The sequence below is a fragment of the Lynx rufus genome, unplaced genomic scaffold (assembly GCF_022079265.1).
Source record: "Lynx rufus isolate CCGP_SWC_20201006 ecotype Redwood Valley unplaced genomic scaffold, mLynRuf1.p SCAF_16, whole genome shotgun sequence".
Classification (NCBI taxonomy): domain Eukaryota; kingdom Metazoa; phylum Chordata; class Mammalia; order Carnivora; family Felidae; genus Lynx; species Lynx rufus.
Genome location: NW_025814830.1, coordinates 54,507,478 through 54,523,090, shown reverse-complemented (window position 1 = coordinate 54,523,090; position 15,613 = coordinate 54,507,478). Strand labels below are relative to the sequence as shown.

General features: G+C 54.1%; 1 protein-coding gene across 1 annotated transcript; it reads left to right on the top strand.

Annotated features, from left to right (window-relative positions):
• The first annotated feature begins 1,762 nt into the window (after positions 1–1,762).
• Positions 1,763–11,739, top strand: GINS2 (GINS complex subunit 2). Its single transcript, XM_047079273.1, has 5 exons — positions 1,763–1,875; positions 2,707–2,821; positions 7,339–7,438; positions 10,652–10,778; positions 10,885–11,739. Exons 1-5 carry the CDS (start codon positions 1,786–1,788, stop codon positions 11,008–11,010), a joined length of 558 nt encoding a protein of 185 aa, XP_046935229.1. The 5' UTR covers positions 1,763–1,785; the 3' UTR covers positions 11,011–11,739.
• Positions 11,740–15,613: the final 3,874 nt, after the last annotated feature.

The following is a 15,613-nucleotide window of genomic DNA, read 5'->3' as shown; positions in this document are numbered from 1 at the left end:
CTTGCCTTCCGTCGCACAGCATCCAGAGGGACCTTTTACTTATTCCCCCCCTTTTATTTCCTTCAAAAAATCTCCACGCTCAATGAGGGGCTCTAACTCAGGACCCCACGATCAAGAATAGCTCCCTCTGAGGTGCCTGGCTGGCTCAGTTGGTAGAACATCTGACTCTTGATCTCAAGGTCATGAGTTCAAGACTCACGCTGGGTGTAGAGATTAGTTAAAAAAAAAAAAAAAAGAGGCAGGGGCCTGAGCCCCCCGCCCCCCCAAAAAGAAAAAAAAAAACAGTCACCTGCTCCACAGACTGAGACAGCCAGGCTTTGAAAGTGTTTGTCTTAATAAATGGCATACAATGAACGAGATTTTCCAAAGCAGATAAACAGCAGACATAGCTTTCTAGGCCATGTGGGTGGGCAGAACTTAATTATGGCCTTACTTCATCTCTCTGGCAACCCTACAGGAGGCAGGTGCATGGCGCAAGTTTCAGGGGGGCTAGGGAGGAAAACATGGGGCTACCTGGGGTGGGGCAGCTTTCCTGTCGCATTCACAGCACTGGAATCCGCCTGTCTCCAGGGCCTAGTGATCAAGGGTTCAGATTCAGCCCACTGCCTGTCCCTTCTAGCCTGCAGCCAGCAGCTTCACCTCCCAGCAAGCTTTCCTGGCCCTGGTTAACATTCAGTTTCTACAAGCGTCCACGCTGACACCTTCTAGGGGATTCTGACACAGAAGAGTGTGAGAAGCACTATCGGGTGTTACAAAAGCTCGCCGCGTGGAGGGACTGTGCAGCAGCCTTCAGGAAACTCGCCTGGGGTCCTTGCCCACGTACGAACTCTGAGCCTCCTCCCGAACTTTCTGAGCTGGAACATGCGGGAGGGGTGGAGGAATGCGCATTTTTATAGGTTCTGACCAGTATGTAAAGACAGGACAGAAGGCTGTGAAGTTAAGAGAACTAGGCTTTCCTTCACTCCGCTGGGGCCCCGGCGCCGTCTGTCCAGCCAGGTCACGCCGTGGCCTAATAATAAATGCATTTACTCCCGGCCCTGTGCGGGACCCAATGTAGACGTCCCCCGAACTCCACCCACAGTTTGAATCAGAGTGTTGGCGATTAGGCGTCCGGGACAGGTGAATGGACACGGAAGCATGGTGACAGCTGAGCAGCAGGACAGGCAGAACCAGCGGCACAGCCCGAGAGAAGAGTGAGAAGGGGGAGGGGTCTGGACGCTTCGGGTCGCGGGAGGGGGTGTGGCCGCGGCGCGGGCGGGGCGGGGAGGAGCCGGGAGAGGGGCGGGGCCGGGACGCGGAAGGGGTAGGACGTCGACGCGGGACGTGAGGGGGCGGGGCCTGGCCTCGAAAGGTACGGGGCCGCCCCGCGGGAGGGGGTGGGCCGGGCCGTCAGAGGGGCGGGGCCGGGGTCGATCGGGGGGGCGGGGTCGGGCCGTGAGAGGAGCATGGTCACGCCATCAGAGGGGCGGGGCCGGGCCGCGGGAGGGGCGGGGTTGGGGCGTGAGAGGGGCGGGACGGCGACGCTTGAGGGGCGGGGCTGGGGCCCGCGGCTTGGGGACGCGACCCGCAGCCGGGGGGCGTGGCCTGCTCTCAGCCTCGTTGACCCTCGCCAATCCGTAGGCTCGAAGCGGCCGCGGTCCCCGCCTCCCGCCGCTCAGGGGAGAGCGCCGCTTTGCTATTGGTTGCCGATGCTCGTTCCGGCCGGGGGCCGGGCCCCGCGCGGTGGCGGGAAAGCTGAGGCTTCCGCGCTTCCCTGGACCTTGAAGGGCTGCGGGAGGCGCCAGCATGGACGCGGCTGAAGTGGAGTTTTTGGCTGAGAAGGAGCTGGTTACCATTATCCCAAACTTCAGCCTGGACAAGATCTACCTCATCGGGGTAAGGGCTGGGCCGGGCATTTGTCTCAGACCCCAGCTCCTGAGAAAGGCCCTAGTGTCGGAGCTTCTGCGGACGCCTGGCCTTCAGTTCGCCGAGTGGTGGGGAGGAGTGCGGGGGGGGGGGGGAGTACGGATGCGGACCCCGAGTGGCCGGGGGAGTACGGGATAGGGGACGCCGAGTGGGGGGGGCGGGGGGAGTACGGGGTGGGGGGACGCCGAGTGGCGGGGGCGGGGGGAGTACGGGATAGGGGACGCCGAGTGGCGGGGGCGGGGGGAGTACGGAGTGGGGGGACGCCGAGTGGTCGCTGGGAGGGGGGAGTACAGGGTGGGGGGGACGCCGAGTGGCGGGGGGGAGTACGGAGTGGGGGGACGCCGAGTGGTCGCTGGGAGGGGGGAGTGCAGGGTGGGGGGACGCCGAGTGGTCGTGGGGGAACCCTGAGTGGCCGGGGGGAGTAAGGCGGGGAGGGGGGTCGGAATACGAGAGGGGGGAACGGAGGGCGAGGGAGGCCGAGGAGACGAGGGGACGAACAGATGGGGCGACGTTGTGAGTCTGGGCCCGGAGAGACCAAGTCCGCGGGCTGGGCCCGGCCCCTCAGCTGTTCCCAGTCCTCCCCGAAACCGGCCCCGGTGGGCTGGCCAGGTGTGCGCAGGTGAGCACAGTTCTGCTCCCTCGCTTGGAGCGGCGTCCCTGGGTCTGTGTTCGCAGCTGGGCTTTTAGATTTCTTTGGGTTTCGGCTTGTGCGGCGCCCTTTCTCTTGTTGGACAGCAGTGGGGTCCGGTGATGCTCGTTGCCCTGTTTTGTCTTACTGGGGGCATGATTTTCTTTTGGTAGGGGGACCTGGGGCCTTTCAACCCCGGCCTACCGGTGGAGGTGCCTCTGTGGTTGGCGATTAACCTGAAACAAAGACAGAAGTGTCGGCTGATTCCTCCTGAGTGGATGGATGTGGGTAAGCATGTGGGTGGAGCAGAGCTGGGGTGACCCGCGCCCTTCGGGTGGAAGCAGGGGGCCCCTTCCACGCAGGCCACCAGCCGCTGATCAGCTGAAGTTAATGAGTGGTTGGAGACTCACCTGGCAGAGTTCGTGCATGGCTATTACCAATGTCACGCTGGTTTGAGGCATGTATACCAATTTTCGCTTAGGTTTTGACTGTAAGATATTTCAACTTTTTTTTTTTAATTTTTTTTTTTAACGTTTATTTATTTTTGAGACAGAGAGAGACAGAGCATGAACGGGGGAGGGGCAGAGAGAGAGGGAGACACAGAATCGGAAGCAGGCTCCAGGCTCTGAGCCATCAGCCCAGAGCCGACGTGGGGCTCGAACTCACGGACCGCGAGATCGTAACCCCGGGTGAAGTTGGACGCTTAACGGACTGAGCCACCCAGGCGCCCCAGATATTTCAACTTTAATTTATTTTTTTTTAATTTATTTTTGAGAGAGAGTGAGAGACAGGGCATGAGCAGGGGAGGGGCAGAGAGAGGGAAGCACAAAATCTGAAGCAGGCTCCGCACTCTGAGCTGTCAGCACAGACCCGACGCGGGGCTTGAACTCACGAACCGTGTGAACGTGACCCGAGCCGAGGTCGGCCGCTTAACCGACTGAGCCACCCAGGTGCCCCTCAACTTGCTTTACATTTAAAACTATCGTACGGGAAAAAAAAAAAAAAAATGGGGCGCCTGGGTGGCGCAGTCGGTTAAGCGTCGGACTTCAGCCAGGTCACGATCTCGCGGTCTGTGAGTTCGAGCCCCGCGTCGGGCTCTGGGCTGATGGCTCAGAGCCTGGAGCCTGCTTCCGATTCTGTGTCTCCCTCTCTCTCTGCCCCTCCCCCATTCATGCTCTGTCTCTCTCTGTCCCAAAAATAAATAAATGTTGAAAAAAAAAATAAAAAAAAATAAAAAAAATAAAACTATCGTACGACGTTGAAGGGGCATTTCTTGGGACTTTTAAAAAATAACTCTGTTGGGGCCCCTGGCTGGTTCCGTATGCAATGCTTGATCTTGGGGTCGTGAGTTTCAGCCCCACGTCAGGGATACGGTTTACTTAGAAAATACTTCTATAGGCTAGCATGTGGCTCAGAGTCATCTTACATGGTAGGGCATGCATGCAAATGATGCATCATCTCAAACAAGGGAATATTATTTGGCCATATAAAGGAAGGAAGTACCTGTTATGCTACAGCTGAATGAACCTTGAACACGTGATGCTAGCGAAAAAAAGACCCAAAGATCACACCCAACTCTGAATATACTAAAAACTGTCGAATTGTACATTTTAAAATTTTTTTTTTTTTTTCAACGTTTATTTATTTTTGGGACAGAGAGAGACAGAGCATGAACGGGGGAGGGGCAGAGAGAGAGGGAGACACAGAATCGGAAACAGGCTCCAGGCTCCGAGCCATCAGCCCGGAGCCTGACGCGGGGCTCGAACTCACGGACCGCGAGATCGTGACCTGGCTGAAGTCGGACGCTTAACCGACTGCGCCACCCAGGCGCCCCATCGAATTGTACATTTTAAATGGGTGAGTTGTATGGTGCGTTAATTATGCCTCAGTAAAAAAGAAAATGAGGCACAACAATGCAGACAGGCTTCATCCTGAGCCTTTGCGGTCTTTTTTCCTACCTGAGAAAAAAGCGGCTCATTCTAGCAAAGAACATTCATTTTATTTGGAATGGGGGGTCCATACGGAATGTGAACGGCCTCTGAGTGACTTTGATCATCCCCTGCCAATTGGGAATCACTCGGGGGCACCTCCCTCCTAGAAGCAAGGACCCTCCGAGCCAGCCACTGTCAAGTACACTTCCGGAAAGACTGTGGGCATCTTCTCCTTCCGGTCCTAAAGGTGGGGGCTGGCGGCCCTGGTGGGTCTGCCACAAAGGGTAACCCCCAGCTCCTTCTGCTGAGGGGCTCTTGCCAAAGCAGGGAACGCTGCCAGGTCTGGCTCTGTTAGTGCTACCTCCTGTTCCGGCAGTTTGGGTCCATCCAGACCCAAGGTGACGGGGGCAGAGGCTGTCTTGTCTCAGGCTCGTCAGGGCCAGAGAAGGTGTGGAGGGCGTTAACCCGAGCTTTTTCACTGGCCGAGGCCACACTGGGGTGAGTACTGGTGAAACAGCAGTAGTCAGTAGGCTCGGCCCGGGAGCGGGCCGCCTTCTCATTCCGCGGCCATAGCGGAGTCCTACCTGCTCTTGGGTGTCCTTTAAACGGAATCACCTGGTAGGTGTTGACTTCTCTTATTTAAGGCTGTTGCACATGCCATTACGTCATTCTTCTGTTGCCGAGCAGTGTTTCATTCACGGTAGAGTACTCCAGTTCGGTCACCCATTGTTCTGTTGGCGGATGTTTGGAGCCTCTCCCATTTTGGGCCATTGCTAATGAGGCTCTTATGAACATTCCTGTCCAAGTCTTTTTGTGGATCTATGTTTCTAATTCTCTTGGGTAAATACCGAGAGTGGCAGATTGCCAGGTCACAGGGCAGACTGTGCTTAACTTTGTAAAAAAACTGTCAGCCAGCCCTCCAGAGTGGTTGGGCTGTCACTTATCCCGCCAGAAGTGTAGGAGAGCTCCCACTGTTCCGCATCCCGGCCAACGTTGGGTGATGTCAGTCTTTTCGATTCGTTGCAGAGTTTGAACAGAGGTGTTTCATACTGACTTAGATACTGGAGGAGAACCAGTCAGCTGTACGGAGAAGATGTGCGTGGGGCGAGGGCAGTGAGGCGTAACCCAGGCTGAGAGTAGTTTGCCCAGTTGCTGGAGGTGGGCAGACGTGGTTGGAGTCTAGGCGTATTTGAGTTTGTTTATTTTGAGAGAGAGCGTGTGAGCAGGGGAGGGGCAGAGAGGGAGGGGGCGAGAGAATCCCAAACAGGCTCCACGCTCTCAGCGCAGAGCCCTATTCAGGGCTCAAAGCCACAAGCTGTGACATGATCTGAGCCGAAATCAAATCAAGAGCTGGACGCTCAACTGACTGAGCCATCCAGGTGCCCCTAGGTGTATTTTGAAGGAAGAACCCACAGGATTTGCTGAAGGACGGGCTGTGGGATCTGAGAGGAGGGTTAAGAATGGATGCCAGGGAGGGGGTGCCTGGGTGACTCCGTTGGTTAAGTAAGCGTCAGATTCTTGATTTCGGCTCAGGTCTTGATCTCACGGTTCGTGAGTTCAAGCCCTGCCTCGGTCTCTGTGCTGCCAGTATGGAGCCTCTTGGATTCCCTCTCTCTCTCAAAATAAATAAGTAAACTTAAAAACAACAACAACCAAAAAAAAACGGTTGCCAGGGTTGCTGGCCTGAACTACAGAAGGATACGGAGGTGCTGTTCCCTGAGCTGGGGGACACTGCAGGAGCGTGAGGGCTGGGGTGGGGACCAGGAGTCGGGGTTTGACCATGTTACACTGGAGGTGCCTATCGGATATCCAGGTAGAAATCATGTGAGCAGGAGTCTTGGGTCAGGGAGCTTGGGAAGGGGAGATGTGGGGATATGAATGAGGAGGTCATCAGGAGTGTTTAGATGGTATTTAAATGAGGCAGGATGAAGCCACATGGGATGTGGTTTGGGTGGCGAAGGGGTCAGGGGACTGAGCTCTATATCCCAGTGTTGAGAGAGAGGTCAGGAAGGCCTGGAAGAATCCGCGAGACAAGAGTACTCAGAGCATGGTGTTCCAGAAATCAAATAATAAATCTGCCCTGAGGAGGTTTGATCTTTGTCAGATGTGAGGACAGATGGAACCATTGGGTTTGGCTGAGCAGAGGCCATGGGGGTCTTGGTGAGCTGTGTTGGTGGAAGGGTAGAATACACACCCCCCTGAGTGGTCGAAGAAAGGAAGTTTAACTCTTGGAAAAATGGTTTGCTGTCGGGAGAATGTTTACACCCAGTGTGAGGCTCGAACTTTGGGCTGCAGTATGGCACCAGGGGAGAATGGGGGCCACCACTGAGAGCGAGACCCCCCAGCATAGTTGTGTGTGTGTGTGTGTCCTTTAGCAACAGTGGCCGGTCCAGGTTCAGGACTTTCTCAGACCAGTGAGACAGGGAGATGGGACTGGGCTCCACTGAGTGGCTCCAGCTGCGAGCGTTCAGCCCTCCAGTGTCCTCACCCCGCCCCCCGCCCCGGCCGCAGTGGCCGTCTTGCTCCTCTGGAAGACGCCTAAGTAAGTTTCTCCAGCAGCCGGTCCCTTTGTGCATCAAAGGCAGGACGCTGTGCTCTTTCCCTGAGAACTCTGACGTCCTTTCTTCAGTAATAGACCCTGCGGGCCAAAGCAGCAACGGTGAAGGAAATTTACCACCTTCCATAAGAGAAATATTGGGGGAAATAGACCCTGAACCATCTGGTGACTGGTGTGTTATTCCAAAAAGTGTTTTCTTCTTCTTCATGTTTTTGTTAGTTAATCGAATAGGTAATAGAGACATTTGGTTCATTTGGAAGGCTTAAAAAATACACTGGGTGTGGTGATGGTAAAACGTATACTCTTCTAAATTTCAGAAAAGTTGGAGAAGATTAGGGATCACGAGCGAAAGGAAGAAACTTTTACCCCTATGCCTAGCCCTTACTACATGGAACTTACCAAACTCCTGTTAAATCAGTAAGTACATTTCCCTTCTTAGAGCCCACCTGTGGGATACAACTCGTGATTCTCCTCCCCTGGCCTGTCCCTCCTATCCTGTCGCACGTTCACCTCTGGGGTCAGCGGCGTCCCTGGCCACCCGGTTCCTCAGATCAGTAATCCGGGAGGCGTGTGTGTGCACGCACCCTTGCCTGGGCTCCCTCCTTTTCCCTTTCCTCTTCCCACCCCTCCCTCTCCTAGGCAATCCCTCGGCTCTCTGTCACTTGGCATTGGACCCAGGTGTGAGCCTCCATTGTCCTCTCCAGCCTTTATTCTTAACCGTAGCTGGGCTCTATGAGTGAAGCCTTACCCCTCGGTCTTTGTGCGCGGGAGTTCTCGCACGGCCTCCGCAGGAAAGGCCAGAGGGCTCGCGCTCGCTCGGAACCCTAGCTGTAACGAAAGCCCGCTAGTGCAGTCACTTCTTGTTTCCCTGTGTCCGGTTCTGGCTCCCCGTTGGCTGCTGCTTTTTTGTTGTTCAAGAGGAAAACTTTTTTTTTTCCCCCCGAGTGAGCGAGCGAGTGAGTGAGCTGGGAAGAGGGGCAGAGGCAGGGACGGAATCTTAAGGAGGCTCCACGCCGGGCAAGGAACCTGACATGGGGCTTGATCTCACAGCTAGGAGATCGTGACCTGAGCCGACATCAAGAGTCGGACGCTTCGCCGAATGAGCCCCCCAGGTGCCCCAGAGTGGTCTTTTAAAGACGAGTGGCTTGTGACTCCCCTGTTCCTTGGAGCCTGTCTGGGGTTTGGGCTGATGTCCTGATTACGGCTTGCAAAGCGCCGCCTAGCCTGGGCTCCTCCTGCCTTCTCTCACGGCTCTTACACCTTCTTCCCTCTGACTCCCACGTCGGCCTCTCACTTCTGTACACGTACCAGGGTCCTCGGGGCTTCCGTACTGTGTTCCCTGTGTCCAGTAGGTCCCTCTATTCTCTGCTCCCTCCTTTGGTTTAGCCCGACGGGGGCTCTCTCACAGGTTCTGTGTGCCTGTCCTCTCGGCAGCTCTGTAGCCCCGTGGCATTTGTCAGCTGTGGTCTCGTAGTCACTCGTGTGGCTGTGCCCTGCCACCCCCACCCCAGTGCTAGTGGGAATGGGTAGGGACTAATTTGCACTAGTACGGTGCCTGGTGCACACGTTTGTTGAATGAACGAATGACGTCAGTAGAGGGGGGCAGGCAAGTGTGGATGAGTTTTACTTGGGAGATACTAGAATGTGATCTGCAAAATGGGGGGAACCTGGGTGGCTCAGTTGGGCCCTGTTGGGCCCTGTGCTGAGCATGGGGCCTAAGTTTCTCTCTCTCTCTCTCTCCCCCTCCTCCACCGTCCCTTCCCCCCCCCCTCTTGCGTGCTTGCTCTCTGAAAACAAAAAATTAAATAAATAACAAAAGCGTGGGGCGCCTGGGTGGCTCAGTCAGTTAAGCGTCCACGTCTTGATTTTGGCTCAGGTCATAATCTCACAGTTGGTGAGTTCGAGCCCCACGTTGGGGTGTGGCATTCTTTGTCTCGCTCTCCTCTCTGCCTGTCCCCTGCTCACACGCCCAGTCAGTGGGCGAGCCGTGTGAGCCTGTTGACCGGCAGCCTGAGGAGTGCTGTTCCCCTTATGTCGGGATGCAGCCGCCTGCTGGTGCCAGAGAAGGGATCCTTGGCTTGAAAAACGAGGGACAGTTGATGAGAGGAGAGGACGCTGTAGGTAGGAGGCAGGGACCTGTTCTGTTTGGGGAAGCAGAGCTGTTGGGGCAGGTGTGAAGGGTAGGGGAGCCCGGGCTGTTATTCTGGGGCTGCAGAGGCCCCGGGAGGGTGTGCGACGGATCTGAGAGCCTCGTGGGGCAGCAGAGAAGGTGACTTGGAAGGGAAAATACGGACGCCGAGGTGAGGGGCCTGCTCATCTTTAGTTTTTGTTTTGTTTTTTTGTTTATCTTTTATTTTTTGAGCAAGCATGAGCAGGGGAGGGCCAGAGAGAGGGGGAGAGAGGATTCCAAGCAGGCGCCGTGCTCGATCACACGCAGCATGAGATGGTGACCTGAGCCAAAATCAAGAGTCGGATGCTCAACCGACTGAGCCACCCCAGCGCCCCAACATGTTTAGTTTCTGAAGTTCAGTGTCTTATGTATGCGGTTCCTATCGAAACTCTTGTTTGAGAATTCTTTGTAACTCATTCGGCCAGGGGCCCTAATTTTACCTTTGTTCTGCAGTTCAGTTAACAAAGTAGCTGGGGTCCTTTGTTCCTTAACCTGCTATTCAGAGCGTCAGATCCAAATGTTTGGGTCTTCAATCCAATCCACCGTGTAGATTCTATACCACTGATTCTCCACTGCTAATCACAAGCTACTTTCAGCTTTCCCAGCATGCCTGGTGGCGGATGGTGTTGGCCTCTGCTTTCGTCTTCTCTTTTGTCTTCTCCTTCAAAGGTTAGTTGAAAATCTAGCTCCCAACGGGACGGCTGTCACGCTGACCCTTGCTGGCTCCAAACTTTTACCCAGAATTCACTGGATATAGGTTTGCCGGGTTTATGCTAATGCGCAGTTTCTTCTTCAGTTTCTGTAAGCGTACTTGTTTTCTCTGTGGACTGGGACCGTCCCTAGCCTTCAGAGCTTTGGGGAGGCCAGAACTGCTTTGTGGTGCGAGCCCAGTGCCCGGCACAGAGCTGTTGTCTTCCCCTGGTGGGTTGTAAGCCCTTGGATAAACGAGGAGGCGTGAGCATAGAAGTCATGACCTTTGAGCCAACCCGTGAAGCAACTTCATTCAAGGCGGAAATTCTACGGCACAGAACACTCCGTTACCCTGAGACAGAGGATGTCCGACTTCCAGCTTATTCTCCGAAGGTCTCGCGCTGCGGCCTGCCGCAAGGCAGCTGACGTGAGCACAAGTAACTTTGTGCGGATGGATCGTGGCTGAATTTTCTTGGCACCCAGCTTACCTGCCAGAAACGTTTACCTCTTCAAACTGAAAACAAAGGGAAACGCATTTTGTGTTTATAACGGCTCGTGTTTCCCTGAGCCCAAGCAGCAGTTTTTAAACAGCCGCTTCTACCTGGAAGGGCACCTGGCTGGTTCAGTGGGTGGTGCGGGTGGTGAGTTTGAGCTCCCCATTTGGGTGTGGAGCCGGCTTAAAAAGCAGAGGCCGCTTCTCCCCAGATGTTGCCGTCTGTAGTCTACCAAGTGCTTCCTTACGTGATTTTTTTCACATTTGCTTCCCTCAGTGCTTCAGACAACATCCCGAAAGCGGATGAGATCCGGACCCTGATCAAGGATGTGTGGGATACTCGCATCGCCAAACTAAGGGTGTCTGCGGACAGCTTCGTGCGGCAGCAGGAGGCCCATGCCAAGGTGGGCGCGGTGGGGGCGGGGTGGAGGGACGCCCCCTCTCGGTAGATTTTACATTTTCTCAAATCAAACACTCCTCAACCAGCCCAGTCGGTTTTCCCTTGTTTAGCTGGATAACCTGACCTTGATGGAAATCAACACCAGCGGGGCTTTCCTCACACAAGCGCTCAATCACATGTACAAACTCCGTACAAACCTGCAACCTTCGGAGAGCGTCCAGTCGCAAGACTTCTAGAGAAAGACCCGAATTTGTAAAGAAAGGCCGGCCGGAGGCGTGCCAGGTGGTATGTGTGCGTGCCCAAGACGTGGTAGGGGCACTCTGATTTCTGGAGTGTTCCAGAACCGTTTTTAAACGCCTGAGAAACTGTGTACCCAAACAAGGAATGGGTTCGTGACATTGGTGGAAAGCAACAGGTTCGTGCTCAGTCATCGAGACACTTGAATTCCACATCTGTCTCTGGGAGCCAGCTGTTCTTTTATGGGGGGAAGAAAGCAGCTTTGGCGAAACATGCGATCTTTCCTAGCAGAGCCTCCGGCCTCCCGGGTGGTTGTCGTGTGGGTGAGCATTCGGTGATGTTCTGTGTTTTAAAGAGTGATACAGTAGGAGTGGCGATGTGGCCTGGGACTTTCCTTCCTTGACCAACGCTGATCTCTTGGGCTAAACTTAGCCTCTCCTTGAGTTTGCTCACAGAGAAGGACACAGTTCACCATCTGAGCCCAATAAAGACGGAATCCGCCCAATTCTTGAACTGGGGTTTTCTTCTGCATTACTACCAAGGAAGCAAGTCCCATGGCTGAAATGGCCTGACTGATCAAACGGAGATCAGGGGTAATCTTCAGGCTGTTCTCTTGGGTACTTCCGGTTAAGGTGCAGGGCTGCTTATCAGGAAAGCCAGCGGGGCGCCTGGGTGGTTCAGTACCTTAAGCATCGGACTCAGGACATGATCTCCTGGTTTGTGGGTCTGAGCCCCGCGTGGCACTCCACGCTAACAGCATGGGGCCTGCTCGGGATTCTCTCTGCCGCTTGCCATGTGTGTGTGCGTGCATGCACGTAAGCTCTCAAAGTTAAAAAAAACGTACAAGACCACACCAGAGGTCATCTTTGGACTCAGAAGCCATTCTGGAGGTGGCAGGACATGTGGCCTTGGCATGATTTAGGATTCCTTGGATTGATTATACAAAAGAAAAGATGAACCCAAACGTAGATTTGCAAGACATGGCCTGTATGAGAAGGCCTCAGGAGAACAGAATGAAGAAAGTCCGGGGCCTGGGAAAGGCGGCCATAAGTAAGCTGGAGATGGGACAAAGGAAGGAGTAAAGGTTCTGCAGGGACTTGACTTGTGGTGACCCAGTAGACTTTTCACAAGGAGATTCATGAACTAAGAACTTAAAGAAAGGAAAGGGTGGGAAAAATGGATTGTGTGCTCTGGGGCACGTGACGAGGCTCAAGGCATTGTTCTGGGAGGGCCTGTGCTGCTGCCCTTGATGGAGAGGAGAGACTTTGCTGGAGGCAGTGTCTCAAGGAAGGATCATTTCTTTTCCGAGGAGAAATACCTTTCAATTGCGGTTTAGAATCGCTCTAGAAATTACCTTACCTTGAGGGGAGAAATGATGCTTTGGAGGCATACAAGGGATAGAAGGTTCTGTACCCAGCTGGCTTTGGATAGTAGCACGGTCAGGAGCCTGCTCTCCCTCGGGCTTTTCGGAGTGATCGCTTTTACACGCGTGATCAGCTGAGCAGAAAGAACAGCTTCTGGTGTTTGCCCTTTAGCGTTCAAAGCCCAAACTCACCTGACGTGACTCAAGCACTGTTTCTCCGTTCCAGATCGCTCCCCAGCTGTCCTCCAACAAACAGCCAATGGTTGTTACCTGAGCACTGAAGGGCCAGACACGGAGAAGACTGCTCTCTGTCATTTAAGGGGACAGTTCAGAGGGTTGCTTTCGGATGACAGGACTTGCCTTTTCATCTGGGGACTCTTCTGGGATGAAACCGCACGGTACTGGGGAGAGCCAGGAGTCCTGTAGAGCTCAGACCTCACCCCTTAATACTTTTCTCTAAAGCTAGATGGCTGGGCTGCTGGGTTTGTTTTTTTTTTTTTTTTTTTGGCCCTATTAGGACATACAAAAGATTTGCCTCTTGACATGATTTAGGAAGATTTTATTTTTTTGGATGTTGTCAGAAATTACAGCAATATATTCATAAATACCTAATTACTACATTCAACAAATAATATTACAATACAATTAATTCAAACAAGTACACTTAGAACAGGTTTAATTTCACAGCATCTAAACTGCCCCCAGAGTGACCGAGGCATCCCTCCTCCCTCCCATGTACTGGTTTTACTGTTCTAGCAAGTGAGCACAGGGCGCATACAAAGTAACACAGCCAATCAGCGTGGCTTTCCTCAGGTCAAGGCAGAATGAAGGAGTCTAAGTTAAGTGCTGGATCAAAAAGCTGGGACTGGCTACTGTAAGACGGGAGAAGTCAGGTACTGGTTTCCGTGGGGTGCGGGATATTTCCGCTGCTAAGTGGCTAATACACAGCTAAGAGTTACAGAATTGGCTTGTGCCGACCATCTCCATCTTGTGGTGGATCCCTGGAATTTTCTACTTTGAAGACCGCTCAGAGGGGAAAGGGGGCGCCTGATTTTTGAGATTTGGCAGCCTTATCGAGCTACTGGAGGAAAACCCATTCCACGTACAGACCTTCTTGTACTAGGATCCTCCGTTGCCGAGAGTGCCGGCTCCTCTAAGTATTCTTGGAATTTCCTTAAGGATGTAATCTATTAGAATGTGAATGCCAATGAAGTGTTTAGCCTATACTCTGTAGAAAAAAAAAATCTTGTTAAGTCCTATCTTGGTCACTTATCTGAGATCATGGACGGAGGTCATGATTTTATTATGTCCCTTTGGCTCTAATTAGAGGAAACAACATTTTCAAAGGATCAGGTCGTAAGCGCCGAGTTCAGGGGGAAAGCTCCCGGTTCGTTTCTAACGATGGGATTAAATGCAGAACCCCAGGACCCCACTTTGGAAGAGGACCGTCACAAGCGGAGTGCAGTCCCCTTGAGGACGGACGGCAGCCAAGTCTCGCAGGGGCGGCAGGAAGACACAAGGTCGTGAAAGACAGGGGTCTCCACGAAAATACTGACCCGAGTTACGTAATGAGTTCTAGAGCAGATCTGGCGTACTTCTCAACTCGGTCTTTTAAACTCAACGTGAAATAGCGGACAAGGATCACGCATTTGTCCATTTTTAAGCCCAAACTGAAGAGAGGTGGTGCTGTTGTTTCCAAACCCTCTGAAAACGAAAACTAGCCACCGGACGGGAAAGCCAGGTCCTCGTGGTGCCCCTCTGCTTTCTTCCCTTCCTTAGTTTCTTCGTGCTGCCTTACTGGTCTGTATTCTGATTGTCTTTCTACTGAGAGGTGGGAGTGCGGGGAGGAGGAGGGACCGAGGCTGGAAGGCAGGGGAGGCGGTTAGTCTCCAGCGGCAGGGAGCGGAGCCCTTCTAGCTGCACCCTCGGCTTCCACCCCTGGGTGGTGACCGCCCCCCTATGGGCGTGGCCCTCGACCTGTAACAGCACCCCAACAGGGGGCTCCCCTCGGATGGTGAGGGGCGGGGCGGGGCTGTTTCCTCAAGCCCTCCCCAAGCTGCTTAGCAGGGGCGTCCAGCCCTTTTTCGGGGCTGGGGGAGGGGGGGGGAGCGGGGTGCTGAGGTGGAGCCCTTGAGCTTGTCTTTCAGACCTGAACGAGCCAGCCGACTCGGGAGAAATGCGGTCACCTCGTCCCCTGACTGCTCGCAGCAGAGCCCCCTCTCAACACCTGTCCCCACCTGTGGAACGAGTTGGTCTCCCAGTGTCTTTGCAGGGGAGGGGAGGCCCGCAGCACAGGCCTGCGTTCTCGAGTCGTTTTTGTGGAGAGGAAGGCGCTTGTTGACTGCTGATAATACTGGCGGCACTTTTTGTCTGAGTTTGCTAATAACTGGAAGATTCTTGGCAGACATACAAAGCAAACTGTGTGGGAACAGATAAAGCAACACAATGCCATCTGCCAGCAAGCTGTTCTGCACAGCTAAGGTCTGGTGCCGAGGGCGCGGCCACCGAGCGCAGTGAGTAGCCTTCCTGAAGGTCGGCCAGCCTGTCCCTGACCCAGGGTGAAAGGGACGGCGGCCATCGAGGTTCTCGCCTCCACCCCCACCCCCGACTGCTTGGGCCTCGGGTCTGGGCCGTTCGTTCGGGCAAGAGGAGACCCCGCCTGGATAAGCTGGAACGGGGCCGAGAAGGAAACACTGCTTTGCGCGGAGAGAGATGGCTTCCCCGGTTTCTAGCCGCTCCTGTGCTCGGGACAGTAAGTTCGAAAGGAGGGGAAGTTCAGCTCAGACATGGTTCACCTACTTTTCGGCTTTTACAAAGCTTTGCATCTAAATAAAGCTTCTAAAGTTTCTACTCTGCACCTGTTCTCAGACTGCTGTAAGACACCTTAGAACCCTATCACAGAACTCGCTCCCTTCCTGACAGGTTCTTTCGGCAGAGCTGCGGGCGCACCGGGCGGCCTCTGCCCGCCGGGGGCCGAGCCCCTCCGCAGTAGCAACTGGTTCTGTCTGCGCCCCAGAGCCAGGGGGAGGGGACAGGAGGAGGTAAGAAGGAACAACACATGGCTTTTTACGTCACTTTCTGGTGCAACTCAAAAACGAAGTGATCGCATAGGCGCCAGTGGTAAGCTGTTTGACTTTTCTTCTTCTTTAATTGTCAAAAACACTTCAATAATGTCCTGACCAGCAGCAGTACAAACACTAAAAGCAAGTTTTTTTGCCCAGGAAAACAAAAGCAAAAAA